This window comes from Sminthopsis crassicaudata, chromosome 1 (genome assembly GCF_048593235.1).
Source record: "Sminthopsis crassicaudata isolate SCR6 chromosome 1, ASM4859323v1, whole genome shotgun sequence".
Taxonomy (NCBI): domain Eukaryota; kingdom Metazoa; phylum Chordata; class Mammalia; order Dasyuromorphia; family Dasyuridae; genus Sminthopsis; species Sminthopsis crassicaudata.
In genome coordinates, this window is record NC_133617.1 from 188,290,062 (window position 1) to 188,307,041 (window position 16,980).

Consider the following 16,980-nt stretch of genomic DNA (forward strand, 5'->3'; position numbering starts at 1 on the left):
TCAAGTAAAATTAGAAGACTGCCACTGAGTTTTAGTATGAAGTGGTTAGTGTTGGGTTTTATTGGGAAGTTTTAACTTTACATTTCAATTTACTTATTCTTAATATTATCTATTGAATTTTTTCCTAAAAAAATTTAATTTTCTAATTACCTATTTTATAAGTGCATAGGTTTAAAACTAATACCTTATAGATCATCTAATCCAAATCACTGGCTTAATAGTTAAGGACATTAAAGCTCAAATTTGGATGAGGACTTGCCAACAGTCATATATGTAATAAACAGAGGGGTCAAAATTAGACTTCTAATTCCAAATCCTAGATTACATCAACTGTATCATACTAAGAATAGAACCCAACATTTTCTAGGGAAAAAGCCACATAATATTAAATAACCCGAATTGAAAGTAAATTGTTAAGCAGGCAAGAATAAATTCTAATACAAATATGCAATGCAACTGACCTAAGCAATTCAAGAAAATCTTCTTTCCACAAAATATTTCCTACTTCTTTCATCTTTCTTTTTGGTCTTGACTTCCTATCTGTTCCCTTCCCACCAGATTCTCCTACAGTAAAATAAGTCTGACCCCTATTCCCCATACCTAACATTCCACCTCCTGTTATGAGCATCATATCTGGAATGCATTCCCTCCTCACTTCAGAGAAAATCCTGAGCTTCCTTCAAATCACAGCTCCAAGGCCATCTTCTTCAAAAGGTCTTTCCTCCCCTCTTTTCCCTGCCCTTCTCCCAAACACCTCAATCTGGATTTTACTTGTGTATTTATTTTTTGTAATTGTGCAAATGATGTATTCATATGGTAGGCTCAACAAGGGAATGAATTATTTCATTTTTGTCCTTGTAACTTCAGTGCTTTGCGCATGATAGACATGCAATAAATGTTCATGAAATTTAATTTGGATTGAAAGTGTGCAGCTGAAGTAAGTCTTTCTCACACAGTATTGATGAAAGGGGAGGAATAGTAGGAAGGGGAAGAAGGGAAGGGAAGGAGGAGGAAGCATTTATAAAACATCTACTGGGGCAATTAAGTGGTACAGTGGATATAATGTAAGACCTGGAGGGAGGAAGACAAATTCAAATCCAGTTCAAATCTGACCTCAGACATTTACTAGTTGTGTGATCCTAGGCAAGTCACTTAACCCTGTTTACCTCAGTTTCCTCATCTAGAAAATGAGCTGGAAAAGGAAAGGCAGATAACTCTAGTATCTATGCCAAGAAAAACCCAAATGGAATCATGAAGCCAGTAATGACTGAAAGAATTGAAAGATAGAGTAGCAAAGAATCCTGCTATATCCAAGAACCTGCCATTGTAAGAAAAGAACCTGAGAGTTAGCAAAGACTTAAACTAAATCATAGTATGTAGTTAATATTTTCTTGTGAGGCAAGTGATAAAGCAGAAGGCAGTAATAAGTGAGTGGAGAGGGCACTGGATATGTAGTAAGAAAGACCTCAGTTCAAATATGGCCTGACGTGTGCAAATATATGCTTATAGCAATGTCACTCTAAGGCAAGACACTTAACCTCATTCAATCTCACTTTCCTCATCTGTAGAATGGGAATAGGAACACCGACCTCTTATTGGGGGATAAAATAGGATAGTTGTAAAATGCTTTGCATAACTATTGTTAATATTAACTATTATGATGATAATGACCCCCATGTTATATATAAGGAATCTGAGGTTCCAGCAAGTTAAATGAAATTTTCCAAATTCAGACATTTAGTAAATGATAGAGGTAAAACTCAAACCCAGGTCTTCCAATTTCAAATTCAATATTCTTTCCATTATACCCCAACCTGGTTTTTGTGAAGTAATCTGCAATAAAGGATTATCTAGCCTCTACTTGAGTTAAAGACCATGGTATTCAGGAGCTCACTTCTTCAGGACACAGTTTTAATTAAATTTTCCCACAGAGAAACAGATTTTTTTGTGATCTCTCACTTTCTCACCATTATCTCTTTTGAAAAATAATATCTACGATGAAAGTGAAGGTTAAAAGGATACAATCTGTGGAAGTATGCCGCCAATCAATTCATGTGACCAGAAATTGAAGCTATTGACTCATTCTCAGTATCTGGCTTTAGACAACTGAAGTAGCTGAAAGCAGACAAGCAAAATTCTAGTTTTATATCCTTTCTGAAATATAGTACTAATAATAAGATGTGCATCCTAATACTTTGTGACACTACAAATCTCTGGCCTCCAAATAGCCTTGCAAACTCCTTATCAGACATGACTGATCTTGGAGATAAAGTTATTAAGCTAATGAAGTTGATTTTTAACACTATCTTACTTCAACTTCTTGTTTTTCAGTAGTGTCTGGGGTGGTATTGCAAAAGATGCTGAAATGGTTTTTCATTTCCTTTTCTGACTTATTTTACAGATGAGAAAACTAAGGCAAAAAGTTAATGGATTTGCCCAGTCACACAGCTACTAAACTACACACATAGAGCAGAATTTGAACTCAGATTAGTAGATGAGTCTTCCTGATTCCAAACCCTAACCACTATACAACCTAGATTCCCTCTCCTTTCCCCTAATAAACTCCATTTTTTTCCTCCCAGAGTCACCACCATTGTATTCACTTAATCCTAGACATTTATCTTCTGTCCTAGTTTTGCTTTTTCTCTACTATCTGTAAGCTATCTACTGACCAGGTTAGCAACTCCCAAAAATATCAGCACTATAAAAATGGACTTGTTTCTGAAGATCTAAAGAAATGAAGTCAAAATGGTAAAATGTCAGGAAATTGATTAATTTTAACAAAGTTGTCAATCTAAAACCTAAAATCACATCACCAATCTTCTGCTACCTGTTCAAAAGGTTAGATCTGCTCACAGGTCCTCACCAAATTCAACTTAAGTTTAGTCTCTGAGGCATGGTAAAATCATAATTTTAAGATAATTACAAAATCAAGATAAGTTTCATAGTTTATAAATAATAAAGTGGACACTAGTTTTTATATTCACCATTCACATGATATATCACCCATTTGATTCGGTTTTTAGATCAAATAATAATAATACAAATCTCCTTCAGACCTTCACAAAGTCATGATGAAAATTTCAAAAATTAATCATTTGAAATAAAAGGAAGAAGTGTCCTAAATGAAATATTCTATTTTAAACTATATCTAGTTTAAGGACACAGATCTTATATTAGTTTAAATGAATAATTTAAAAGTAATTGGGCCTTGAACAAAAATGTTTTCATAAATTAATGAAATTATATGTATAAATTATAAATTCATGAAAAATATGCCTGGATACCCATGAGAAATAATTATTCTATTACTAATACAACTATACAGTGCTTGTTTTTATGAGTTTATTTTATTTTTAAATACCAGGAAATTAAACATTATACATCATTTGGAATGACATATAACACATGTCAAATAAGATTCAACACAGGTACTCACATTTTCCTCTGGTGACTGTTAGCAAAACAAAATAACATTTTTATCAGCTAAGTCAATTATATATATGTTCAATATATAATCTATAAAGCAATCAATTTAAATGACTTACTGCATACCATAGCTACAAATATAAATTTTGTATGAAAAAATAATTAATTACATTTGTATCAATATAGTTTAACTTCAGTGATTAGTAGGTCCTGCAAGATGGAGGCTTAAAGCTTGACTGATGTATTTTACTGTTCATGAAAGTGAATGACTAATGATGTCACTAGCTTGTATTGTCCTGAATGGACATTGTGAAGAAAGCAGTGATTTAGTGACATTTCAATGTTTAGCTTTACAACAAAATCACTTGATAGTGCTTTTTGGTTCAAGAAGACACAAAAGTACCATTATAAAAAATTATCCTACATAGTTTAAATCAAGATTCAACAATATTTACATATCTATGCCAATATATTTTATATATTCTCAATAGCAAGGAACAACTTTCAAGGTCACAAAAATAGTGCTCTTCTAACTGATTTAACAGTTTTGTTTACATGCCTGTTTCCCTCTCAGTCGAAACCAGCAAATGATGGAATTTTTCTAACTGGGCTTCTCAAAGGTATTGACCAAGACTGAAGCTAGTGCTAGCAATGGGACAATTAGGATTCTAGCCTAGGGTCTACTAATTACTGATTATTCCTACCTGGGAGACTAGGGGATTAAGGGGAGGAGGGGGAAAATGTAGAAGAAAAGAACTTTCAATGACAGAATAATAAAAATAATGATCTTTTTTAAAATCAGCTCTAGAATCTTCAACAGGTTTTAGAAGTAAGTAAAACAACCAGAAGTTAATGTGAGAGTATCTAGGAGGAAGCCACAAATAAATGATTTCAACTGCAATAGACTAGGGAACTATTTTAAAACCCTGGAAAGACAGTCCCATTTCTGGGCTTTTAATATTAGGCAATCAAAAATTGTGTGCACTGAAATCAACAAGAAATTCTTTAACTACCATGTGCTAAACAGGGTGCTATCAATTTAAAACAGAAACAAAAATGAAATAATCTCAGCCCTCAAGAAATCTATATTCTACTAGGGGAGGACATGGGGAACAAATGCATAGATAAGTAAATATAAAATATGTTACTACTAAATGAGAAATCAAAAAGCAGCCAAAGAATGCATTTCTATAATCCAACTTATCAGGGGGTATAAAATGTTTCCTGGCAAGGTATAAGAAAATACTTAAATTGAAAAGAAATTTTAAAAAATTCTCTGACCCCAGGAAAAAATTCTAGTAGTCTGTAACTTTTGTAGATAAAAAGGCAGGGAAGCAGTCATATGTCAACTTGACAAAAACTGAGAGACTTTGAATTCTACCCCAGAGAATGTATTCATATATGACAGAGAGCCTCCTAGGATTTTCAAACCTGAGAATGCTACCTACTTTTTAAAATTCAAGTGGGAGCTAATTATAATGCCATAAGGAACCTGGAAAAAGTCTTTAGGGATTATAAAGGCCTGGGCAGAAAAAGACTTAGAGTTGAAAGATGTATGGGCACTGATGGTGGTTTCATCTCTGTTACAGTTTGAAAGTATGGTCCTTAGACAAGAAAAAAGGATATTAGAAGTTAAAATGCTTGATAAAAAAACCATGTTAGGGAATAGCATTTACTTTCTGGATCTTAAAGAAATTAGAATGATGAATTAAGTATAGTATATATACATATATGAATATATGTATATATACTATACTTTGTATACAGATGTATATATACATATGCATATATGCATATAAGTATATATACTATACTTTGTTCATCATCCTAATTTCTTATATATATGTGTGTGTGTGTATATATATATGTATATATATATATATATATATATATATATATATATATATATAGCCATAAAAGATATTTTCAGAGAAAGAGAGAGAGAATGCCATAAAGGATAAAATAAAAATAAGAGCAGGAAGCAAAGTGTTCAGATAGATATAGTTAAGAAACATATTGGGAGGATGGAGGTGAAGAAAAGCAATATGAATAGAAACTGATAGGGAAGAAGGTTAAAAATTACAGAATCTCAAGTTCAAATAGTTATCTATTCACCTTTGTGCAGGAATACAGAAAATAAAACTAAAGTGAGCTAAAGATCTTAAACTAAGGAATTAAAAATGACTTTACAAAAATCACTAAGATTTGTGATATAAAATTCATGAAATATGAGATCAGATATCTCATTCAAACAGATCAGATGGAAGAAAATTCACCAATCTTTGGGGAAGGAGTGGGGAGGAAACAGTAGAGATCATATGAATAACAGAATCAAGAGAAATAACACAGGAAAAAATGCAGTGGAAGGATACTCTAGGTCCTATAGTATAGGACACCAGACTGGGTGAAGAAAATGGAAGTTGAATTTTAATGAAAAGTTGACAAGAAAAGTGGTAAAGAGCATTTCCACTATTCAGACAATCATCTCAATGATGATCACTGCTACAAATTCAGCAGTTGATACATTCTTGAATTTCCTTGCTGAAAAAAAAATATATCTTTCAGAAGGTAGACCTTCAGTGAAGGACAGCTACTGCTCTGGGCTTGATTTTGACCAAGGAGGAAGATTTATTGGTGAAATGAAAAATATAACAACCTTGAGAAACAGTGATCATATTATCTTACAACTCCAGAGGGACTTTGACCTATATATTTATTCCTCTATTTCTACTATATAAAATCTGTTTGAGAAGGATTATTTTGTTTTTCATCTTTTAGAGACCAAGCAATTAGCATCTTTGCATACAAAAGACATTTGATTATTATTAGTTATTGTTCAGTAGTGTGATAGATTGTTGTTTATTGTTTTTTGATTTTCATTTTTGAAGTAGTGACATCAAGAAGGTGATACCTTGACTTGCAAGTGAATTAGATTTAAGTGAAGGAGGACTATGCAAAATCATCAGCCTCACTCTCTCCTCTGAAGCCATCTGTCAAGGCAAGACATAGATGAGGACCATTGGAGATGGCCCCAGATGTAGTAGGAGACCTTGGCCTTTTTAAGTTAAGACCTTTCCCAGGTTCTCTTCAATGAAGAGAATCAATTGGTGATTAAGGCTAGTTAAGAATGAGACAAAAGATTGTCTCTTTTATCAAGTTTTTAAAAATCAGAAATAATTTCTATTTACACTCACTTTGAGCTATCAGGGCCCAAACAATGAATAAGTAAGGCTTGGTCTGGGACCAATTAATGAGGATCAGAGTGATGTGGGTTTCAAGGATGGTGCTTAAGAAATCTAGCTCATAAATCACAAGATATCTTGTGGGGTTTCAGGGATCAAAATGTATATTCCTTTGGGCAAAACACTTGAAGGTAAAGATATGAAGCAAGGAAGAAAGAAAGGAAGAAAGAGAGGGAGGAAGAAAAGAAAGAAGGAAGAGGAGGAAGGAAGGGAAAGAAGGAAGGAGAGAGGGAAAGAGGGAGGGAGGGAGGGAAAGAAAGAGAGGGAGGGAAGAAAGGAAAAAGAGAGGGAGGAAGAGATAGAGGGAAGGAGGAAGGGAGGGAAGGAGGGAAGGAGAGAGGAAGGGAGGAAGAAAGAATTGTCATTTAAAATATCTAAGGGAAGAAAGAGGAATAGAAAAAGGGAACAATGTTGACAAAAGCTATTCCAATATTAAGATTGAACAAAAAATAGGAAATGCATCAAAATCTGGATAGAAGTTTTCAGTAGAAAGCATTTAGTGTTCTACCAAATAAGAATGACCAATTGACATTTCTCACATTCAAAGAAATATGTTAGGTATTAAAATTCCAGATTTGTTATGGGTGTGGGCTCTCATAGAAATATTTATATTCTAATATTTATGGGTGAGTTTTTATTTGTTTTTAGTAGCCTATATTTTGCAAGACTGTTGGCTTGTTTCCCAGAATAAAGAAATTTCAGCCTTTTATAATTTTTTTTAAATCATAAGCAGGAATAGGTCAAAATTTTAATGTATCCATCTTTTAATCACTGGAAAAATGTAGGATTCTTATCTTAGGAATGTGCATACTTCAGTCAACCAGTCTGAAGAAACCACATAAACATTTAGAATGGATTGATTTCAGAGAGGAAATCCACTTATTGATAGGACTAAGGAAGGGTTCAGGGAAGAAGCTTAGAACTTTGGGAATTACATTAATGAAAGAGTAGAGAATTCCTCTATTTCCTTTGACATTTTTCCCCTATTCCTATACCAGTCTCCTGGTAAGGCTATATCTTTTAAACTTATTTTTATTCTGAACTTAAATAATAATAAAAGATAATAGATAAAAAGAAATAAATATCTTCATATCCATATTAAAATGGGAGGAAAAGTGTAAACCAAATGGTGATTTTCTATTTATAACTTAATTTGCTCTTTAAGGCCATTAAGTTTAAAATGTAATTTTCAAAGTTGTCTTGATAACCTAAATATCTTCCTTCTGTTATTTTCTTTGCATTTTAGAAAGGTGCCCCAATGATTTTCTTTATTTTCTATTTTTCTATTCTATCTCTATGCTATCTTGACCTTCTCTATCTCTCCTCAATTGGATAAAAAAGAAAAGAAAATTAAAATACTTATAAAAACCATGTATAATCAAGAAAAACAAATTTCCAAATTTGTCATGTCCAAAAAATGCATCTTTTCCTGAATCTTGAATGTGTCTCCTTTTTGTCAAGAGGTAGGAAGAATTTTTCATTATCTTTCCTCTGGAATCATAGTTAGAGTTTACAGTGTTTAGAATTTGGTTTTTCAAAGTCATTTTCCTTTGTAATATTACTATATAATTGTTTCCCTGGTTCTGTTTATCTCACTTTACTTCAGTTCACATTGTTCTTCTCAAATTTCTCTGAAACTTTCCATTTCATAATTTCTTTTGCACAATAACTTTTCACATATTATTATTTATCTTCAATAAATAAACATCACCAAACCAATTTCCAATTCTTTGCTACTTCAAAAAACAATCTGCTATAATATTTTTGTAGACATGGGTACTTTTCCTCATTCTTTGATCTCTTTGAAGAGATAGGTTTAATAGATGGCATAGCTAGGTCAAAAAAGAAGTTAATAGACTTTTTTGGACATAGTTCCAAATTGCTTTCCAAAGTGGCTGGATAAATTCACAGCTCTACCACAGCTCTTCTCTACAGAGCATTGGTGTGTCTGTCTTTGTGAAGTCCCTCCAACAATTACAATTTTTCATTTTTGGTCATCTTTTCCAATATGATAACTATAAAAAAGGCAGAACTTCAATGTTTCCTTAATTTTTATTTCCTTAATTATGAGTGATTTGGATCATATCTTCACATAGTTGTTGATACCTTGGATTTCTTCCCTTGAAAACTACTCTAATTATTTGGACATTTGTAAATTAGAAAGATTCTCATTCATATAAATTCCATAGATATCTTGAATATGAGACCTTATTCACAGAAACTTGCTCTAAAGATTTTTTTCCAAGTTACTTGTCTCAGGCAAGGCCATATTTACATTACTCCAGACAAATGAAAATAATTCTTATTTCCAAAAATCTCTAAAAATGTTCTCTATTTGGTTGTTAATTAATGACACTGATTTTTAAATTCATGAAGATCTAAAATCGAACCACAGAGCCAGACATGTAAAGAACCTGAGGCAAACAGAGTAAAGTAAGCAATTTGCTCAGGATCACACAGCTAAGAAGTGTCTTAGAATAGATTTGAACTGAGGAAGAAGAGTCTTCCTGACTCCAAGCCCTACACACTGGGGCTACTCTAATGAAGGAAAAGGAGTCATAAAATAACATCATTATCCAAAACTAATTTTTTACAGGCACATTTATTATAATAGAAGCCAATCCTAAAAAGCAATTGTTTACAATTTATCCAGCTCAAATATTCCACATTGGTGGGATTTGGCATCTTATTTCAAAGAAAATATTCTGGTATTTAAGAGAGATCATTAAAAATTAATTCTTTTAAAGAGGATAGCTAAATATATTATATAGCAGCAGTCACCAAAACCATTTGGTATTGGCTAAGAAATAGAACGGTAGATCAGTGGAACAGATTAGATACAAAGGACAAAAAAGGGTACATCTATAGCAATCTAATCTTTGACAAACCCAAAGATACCAACATTAGGGACAAAAATTCGTTATTCGGAAGAAACTGTTGGGAAAACTGGAAATTAGTATGGCAGAAATTAGATATGGATCCACACTTAACACCATATACCAAGATAAGATCAAAATGGGTCCATGATTTAGACATAAAGAATGAGATCATAAATAGATTAGAGGAACAGAGAATAGTCTACCTCTCAGACCTGTGGAGGAGGAAGGGTTTTATGACCAGAGGAGAACTAGAGATCCTTATTGATCACAAAATAGAAGATTTTGATTACATCAAACTAAAAAATTTCTGTACAAACAAAACTAATGCAAACAAGATTAGAAGGGAAGTAACAAATTGGGAAAATATTTTTAAAAGTAAAGGTTCTGACAAATATATAAAGAACTGACCCTGATTTATAGGAAACCAAATCATTCTCCAATTGATAAATGGTCAAGGGATATGAACAGACAATTCTCAGATGATGAAATTGAAACTATTTCCACTCATATGAAAGAGTGTTCCAAATCTCTACTGATCAGAGAAATGCAAATTAAGACAACTCTGAGATACCACTACACACCTGTCAGATTGGCTAAGATGACAGGAACAAATAATGATGAATGTTGGAGGGGATGTGAGAAAACTGGGACACTGATACATTGTTGGTGGAGTTGTGAAAGAATCCAGCCATTCTGGAGAGCAATTTGGAACTATCCCCAAAAAGTTGTCAAACTGTGCATACCCTTTGACCCAGCAGTGCTACTACTGGGCCTATATCCCAAAGAAATACTAAAGAAGGGAAAGGGACCTGTATGTGCCAAAATGTTTGTGGCAGCTCTTTTTGTTGTAGCTAGAAACTGGAAGTTGAATGGATGTCCATCAATTGGAGAATGGTTGGGTAAATTGTGGTATATGAAGGTTATGGAATATTATTGCTCTGTAAGAAATGACCAGCAGGAGGAATACAGAGAGGCTTGGAGAGACTTAAATCAACTGTTGCTGAGTGAAATGAGCAGAACCAGAAGATCACTGTACACTTCAACAACAATGCTGTATGAGGATGTATTCTGATGGAAGTGGAAACCTTCAACATAAAGAAGATCCAACTCACTTCCAGTTGATCAATGATGGACAGAAATAACTACACCCAGAGAAGGAACACGGGGAAGTGAATGTAAATTGTTAGCACTACTGTCTATCTACCCAGGTTACTTATACCTGCGGAAGCTAATAATTAATGTGCAATAAGAAAATGGTATTTACACACATATATTGTATCTAGGTTATATTGTAACACATGTAAAATGTATGGGATTACCTGTCATCGGGGGGAGGGAGTTGAGGGAGGGAGGGGATAATTTGGAAAAATGAATAAAAAAAATAAATAAATAAATAAATAAAGTCTGTCCAAACTCAAAAAAAAAAAAAAAAAAAAAGAGGATAGCTAAAACCCCAATATTTTAATAGGAAATATTCACCATAGACAAGAGCTACAAGCTAGATTTAAAGGATCAATTATGTGGCACAATTCTCTTTCACATAATTTTAGTGGGAAGATTACATGGTTTCTTTTCTTTTTTCCATACATTAGTTGTACTTTTATAATGAAAACACTGGGAAATGTGGCGTGATTTATTATTATTAATTACAGGAGTATTCTTTCATAAACTTAAGAAGAGTTTCCCCAAAATCTTAGCTCAATTACAGGGTTTCAATTTCAGGGTAGCACTGAGTAGTTGTTTGACTCTCTAACAACCTAGAGTTCTTTTCCTACTTAAGGAAACCTGATTCCCAAAAGGAGTATTATAAATATAAAATCAATAAGGTAAAGTGGATGAATGACCATGAATAGGAAAGAGACCTGGAGTTTTAAATACTTTGTGTTTTGCCTTTTTATAGGGTTAATTAAAGCTAATTTTTATCTGGTTTCTTGTTAGACTTAATGCTTACATGAAAATTGAAAATCCTTTTACTTGTTTTTGTAGAGACCTACAAACAAGCCAAATTTTGAAGTTCCCAAGATTAACCTAGGTTAATACAGTGAATGAAAAAAAGGTTATTTTCAAGAGAGTTCACAAGATTGAATGGGATTACCCTGTCCATTTTGACTCAGACTTACAGTTATGGAACAGAGGTTACATATACAAATTTTTATGAATCTTCTGCCTGTAAATTAGTATATTCAGAACCTCATTCTGGTTTTTTTCTTTACAAAGCATATGCATGGGTAATTTTTCCAACACTGACCCTTGTAAAACCTTTTGTTCCAAATTTTTCCCTCCTTCCCCCCCACACCCTCCCCTTGCTAGCAGGTAGTCCGATGCATGTTAAATTATAACTTCACAGATAAATTCAAAATTCAAATACATTCAACAACTTCAGATGATTCATTATTTGCATTAATCAGGACCTAAACTTATTTGGGAAAAGTGAGGGAGAAAAAGGGAATAAACATTTATATAACTATCAACTAATTTTACAAGTAGAGGAAATGAAATCAAACACAGAATAAGTGATTTGACCAGGGTCACACATCTAGTAAATGTCTGAGGCTGGATATGAACTTGGTTCTTCCTGATTTCAGACTTTGAACAATATCGATTATACTACATAGCTGCCTCTCAAATTCAGGCCACCAAAACTAAAGCTTTCTAGAGGATCTGGTTTCCCAATGAGTTTATATGGTGGAATGGGACTGAACTTGATGAACCCAATGGGAAAAGACTTCATAAGTATCTACAGTAGAACCTGTAATGCCAGAATTAAATTTGAAAAGGGGGGATAAAAGGAACAATGAAGAGGTAAACCCCTGAGGGATTTGTTTGTCAAGAAAAACTTGAGAAATAAAATAACAGTAAACAAGTCAGTCAACAAACACTTATTAAATGCTTACTCTTTTCCAGGAACTCTATCATAATTCTAGGATACAAATAAAAGGAAAATGGTCCATATCCTCATAAAGCTTATATGGGGTCCCTGGTTGCAGGAATTCTTTTGTATTTTCTTTCTTTAGGAAGTCAATTTATGAACTTGAAAGGTCTATGGGTCTACAAATAATGACAATATCATCTACTAGATTTGTTGTGTCTATAATAGCAACAAGAACACTAAAGAGCACCCTGAAAATTAGCAAAAATGACAAAATACGGCAACAATTTTGGAGGGATATTGGAATGATATGTACATTAAAATATTGTTGGTAATGAAATAGTCAAGTGGAGCTTGGTGGAACAGTGGAAGGAGTGCCAGACCAGAGACCTGACCCTGGGCAAGTCACTTAACCTTTTTGCCTTAATTTTCTTATCCATAAAATGGATACCCTTTGAATCAAGTATTCCATTACTGGACTTAGACCTTCAGGAAGCCATTGGTAAGAAAAACATGTGTGGATATGCCAAAATATTTAGAGCAACATTTTTTGTGGCAGCTACGAATTGGAATCAAAGTAGATACTCATCAATTGAGAATGGCTAAACAAATTGTGGTAAGTGAATGAAATGGAATATTACTGTGATGTAAGAAATTATATATGTGATAAATGTAGAGAAGAGTGCAAAAATTTATATAAAATGATGCAAAGTGAAGCAAGCAGAATCAAGAAAACAACATATACAGTAACAACAATGAAAATGAAAAAAAAAAACCTACACATCAAAAAATCAAAATCAAAAAGATAAAACAGGACTTTAAGAAAAGATGAGAGGATACCTCAACCTGCACTCTCATGGGGAAAGGAGATCCATAGGTTTTGTAAATTGTACATATTTTCAGCCTTTTTCAATGTATTGATACCCTCTCTACGGGATGGTTCTCTGGGAAGAGAAGAAAAAAATACTTGGATACCTATGGTGATGTAAAAAAACAGAAGCTATAAATGAAAGCTTATTTTAAAAAAATAAAAATTTTATTAGGAACTACTTAAGAAAATCAATGAAAATAAAAAGCAATATAAAAAAGGCATAAGAGTAATCTGACATCAAGTGAAGACAGAGTCAGTACTGGAGAAAAAGGCCACCAGAAAGAAGGTCAGACTTGGCTGTTTGATCAGGCAAAACTCAGTAAAGAGGTGAGATGTGAAATGTCTAACAAAAACTGCACTAATGAGGCTCAACAATCAGCTTCTCCCAGCCAGCTACGTCAGTAGTGATAAATTAAGTTATTGAAATCTATTTAAATTATTCTGCTAACATGTTCATATAATGCATTAGGTATCTCTTTTTAAATTGCCCCTCTTTTTTTTTTTTGGATAGTAGGGGCAATTTTAGACTACTGAGCTATAATTAGTTTAATGAGCAATCTTTCCTGGAATTGCTAAGGTAGAAGGTTGATGAGTCAATGAATAAGAGAACAGAAACTTGTCTACTAAAGAGTCATTAGGTTTTCCCAATGAATAAACCTAAATTAAAATGCCTGTGTAAGAGCAAGGAGTGATTCAGGCCACTAGGCCATGGCTCCTCTGCCAAGCAGACCTTCTAGACTCTGCTAAACACACAAGAAAAGATAGGATATCAGGATTAGATTTCTGATTTAATTGGGACAACTTTTCCCAAAAGAGTAAAATTCTTCTGCCAGTGCAGGTAAGCACCTTCTCTGTAACTTCTAGTCTTAAGGAGTTGCTTTAAGCATTGAGAAGTTAACTGCTTTGTATAGGGTCTCAGAACCAGCAAGTATCAAAGACATCATTTCAAACCAGGCCTTCCTGCCTCAAAACCAGCTCTCTATCCTTTGCAGCATGCTCTCTCTTAAAGAAATACTTAATAAATAGTTAATTTTCATTGAATTACCATATACTACCTTTCAACAATGTTGGGTAGGGAAATGAATTAAATAATATTGTTCTTTCTATAAAAGGTGGTCTAGTGGAAAATAAAAATGAAAGTTCTCCTTGAGAACTGTTTAAAAAATTTATGTTCAATATCCCATTTTATGCATAAATATTCCCAAATTTCTATCTTCATCTCTGATGAAATATGGAATGGTATTTACCCTGAATATTTCTATTTAAATATTCCATCATTTGTTTTATCTTCTACATTCTTAGGGAAGAGATTACAATCTGCATTTTTTCATACCTATGTAAGCCATCAGCAGGGCTGCCCTATCCCCAGCAACCAAGTGAAACAAAAGACAGACAGAGATAGAGAGATAGAGTTAGAAAAAAGAGACAGAAACAGAGAGACAAAGAGATAGACAGAGACAGAGAGATGAATAGGTAGGAAGTCAGTGTATAAGTAAAGAAAAAGATGACCCCTTAGGAAAATTATGAATATATATATTTTTTAATTTTGGAGGGTCCATTGCTCTTTCTGTATTTCTACCATCCTCTACACATTCTTGGAAAAGAAAATGGCAATCCACTCCAATATCTTTGCCAAGAAAACCCCAAATGGTGTTTTCCAATGAAGAGTCAGAATGACTGAAAATGATTGAGCACACATATATGCACTATATATACTGTCAAACATTTTAACGCTACATATTCAACATATCTAAAACTAAATTCTTCTCCAAAAAAAAGCCAATTGTTACTAGTAACTTCCCCCACATCTGCTCTTGTACCACCATAATTCCTGTCACCCAGGTTTGAAACCTCAGATTCCTCTTCATCATCACTAGCATTCAATTTGTCACTAATCCTATCCTTTCTACTTTTGCAAACTCTACAATTCACCTTTTTCCATTCCCACTGCCAATACCTCAGTCAAGTTTTTGTTACTTACTTGGACCACTGAAGTAGACTGAACAATTTTTCAGGCTCCAGTTTTCCCAATCCAGTTTATACTATTTGCTGCCATCAGATTAATCTTCTAGTAGCATAAGTCTAATCATATCACCCACCCTCCTTCCTCAAAAATCTTCTGTAGTGTCTTATTACTTCTTTCAAAAAGGTTAAACTCTTTTATTATCACATAGTTCTTATCATCTTTACTAAAATAGTTCTTATCATCTTTACTAAAAGATGATAAACTTTTAAATCTTCCAGGAAGTCACATCTTTTTCTTTTTTAAATCCCCAATAGCACCTTAACACAATGCCTTACATATAAGTATTTCATAAATATTTTTGAAATTGATAGGAACAGTAGACACAATGATTTTGTCAAAAAAAATACTCTCCATCAACAAAATTGGACATTCTTTAAGTGGTTTAAATATCCATCACCCTATGTCAAGTATGATAACAAGTTTCTCTAAGCTTAGAATAACCTGGTCCTCAGTCAAGCAGTCCATAGGCAGGCCCATTCTGGGAAACCATCAAAAACTTCTATCCATGATTTGCTTCACAAAATGATAATTTTCCTTCTGTCTTGATTTAGATATACTGTTTAATTGTTATGTTTCATTAAAAATTAAGCTTCTCCAAGAAACTGGATTTGATCCACTATTTGTTTTTCATCAGAAGATATGATTAAGGAAAAGTCTGCAAAAAACTGTCAGGCCATATTTGATTTCCAAAAAAAGTCACTTTATAAAGCAATGAAGAATGAGTGAAAGTATAATATCTCCATACGATTCCTACTAACACTCAAAACCAAAAGTGGGTCATTGTCACATACCAAGCTTATCAGGTCAGAACAATGAGAAACAATTGTTTGTTTTTAACCAATGAACCTCTTAAATTGAGAAAATATGTGCATTCCCTAAGGGGATAGCTTGGGTCAGAAGAACCTAACCCCACACACACATGAACCAGGGAATCAAAGCACATGATGGAGACGAAAAAGAATGTTTAAGGTTCAAGGAACAAAAAAAAAAAAAAAAAAAAAAAAAAAAAAAAGAAAACCTAAAGTATTTTTTAAAAACTCAAAAAATATTTATTATTAATTCCAGCACATAAATGGCACTGAGATATCTATTTATGACAGAGTACAAAAGCATGTTTACAGTATATTGGCAGTTATTTTAAATTTTAAGTAAAGGAGATCACAAATTTTAAAGAGACTATAAATATTATTAAGGGAAAAGTTATAAAACATTCATTTAAAACCTTGTTTCAGTACAAATAGCTTAAGAATGCTTTGTGTGTCACATTACTAGTAAATAGTTGATGGTAAAGAAAAACAAAAGAAAAAATATATAACCCCTCCTGTTTGCTTTTAATGCCCCTTCCCTATTACTTCATATTCTGTTGCATGTTTTGTTAGGTATATGTTCATTAGCATCATAAAAATAGTTTGGCACAGTAAAAAGAGTTCTCTGGATTTTTGGTCTGAAAACTTGGGTTCTCAACCTTGCTACTCAATTTCTGTATTCCTACTCTAAATAATAAACTATCCTGGTGCAGAGGGGTCTAATGGAAGTGTTAGAGTTAATGAAACATATCCCTAATACATCCATGAATTTCCAATTTCAAAGTGATGTGGTTTTTCAATTATTTCAGTCATGTCCAACTCTTCATTACCCCATTTGAGGTTTTCTTGGCAAAGATA

The 16,980-nt window shown here is 33.1% G+C and overlaps 1 protein-coding gene across 6 annotated transcripts in view; it reads right to left on the reverse strand.

The window, feature by feature from the left end:
* Positions 1-16,980, reverse strand: part of DCDC2 (doublecortin domain containing 2) — a 200,764-nt gene that overhangs the window by 130,476 nt on the left and 53,308 nt on the right. The window contains exon 1 of one of the 6 annotated variants that reach the window (XM_074272704.1): positions 1,968-2,048. The exons of the other annotated variants lie outside the window; for them this stretch is intronic. Coding sequence (XP_074128805.1) covers positions 1,968-1,970 — 3 coding nt within the window. The 5' untranslated portion in view covers positions 1,971-2,048. Of the gene's footprint in view, positions 1-1,967; positions 2,049-16,980 lie in introns of those variants that run through there. 6 annotated transcript variants of the gene reach the window in all.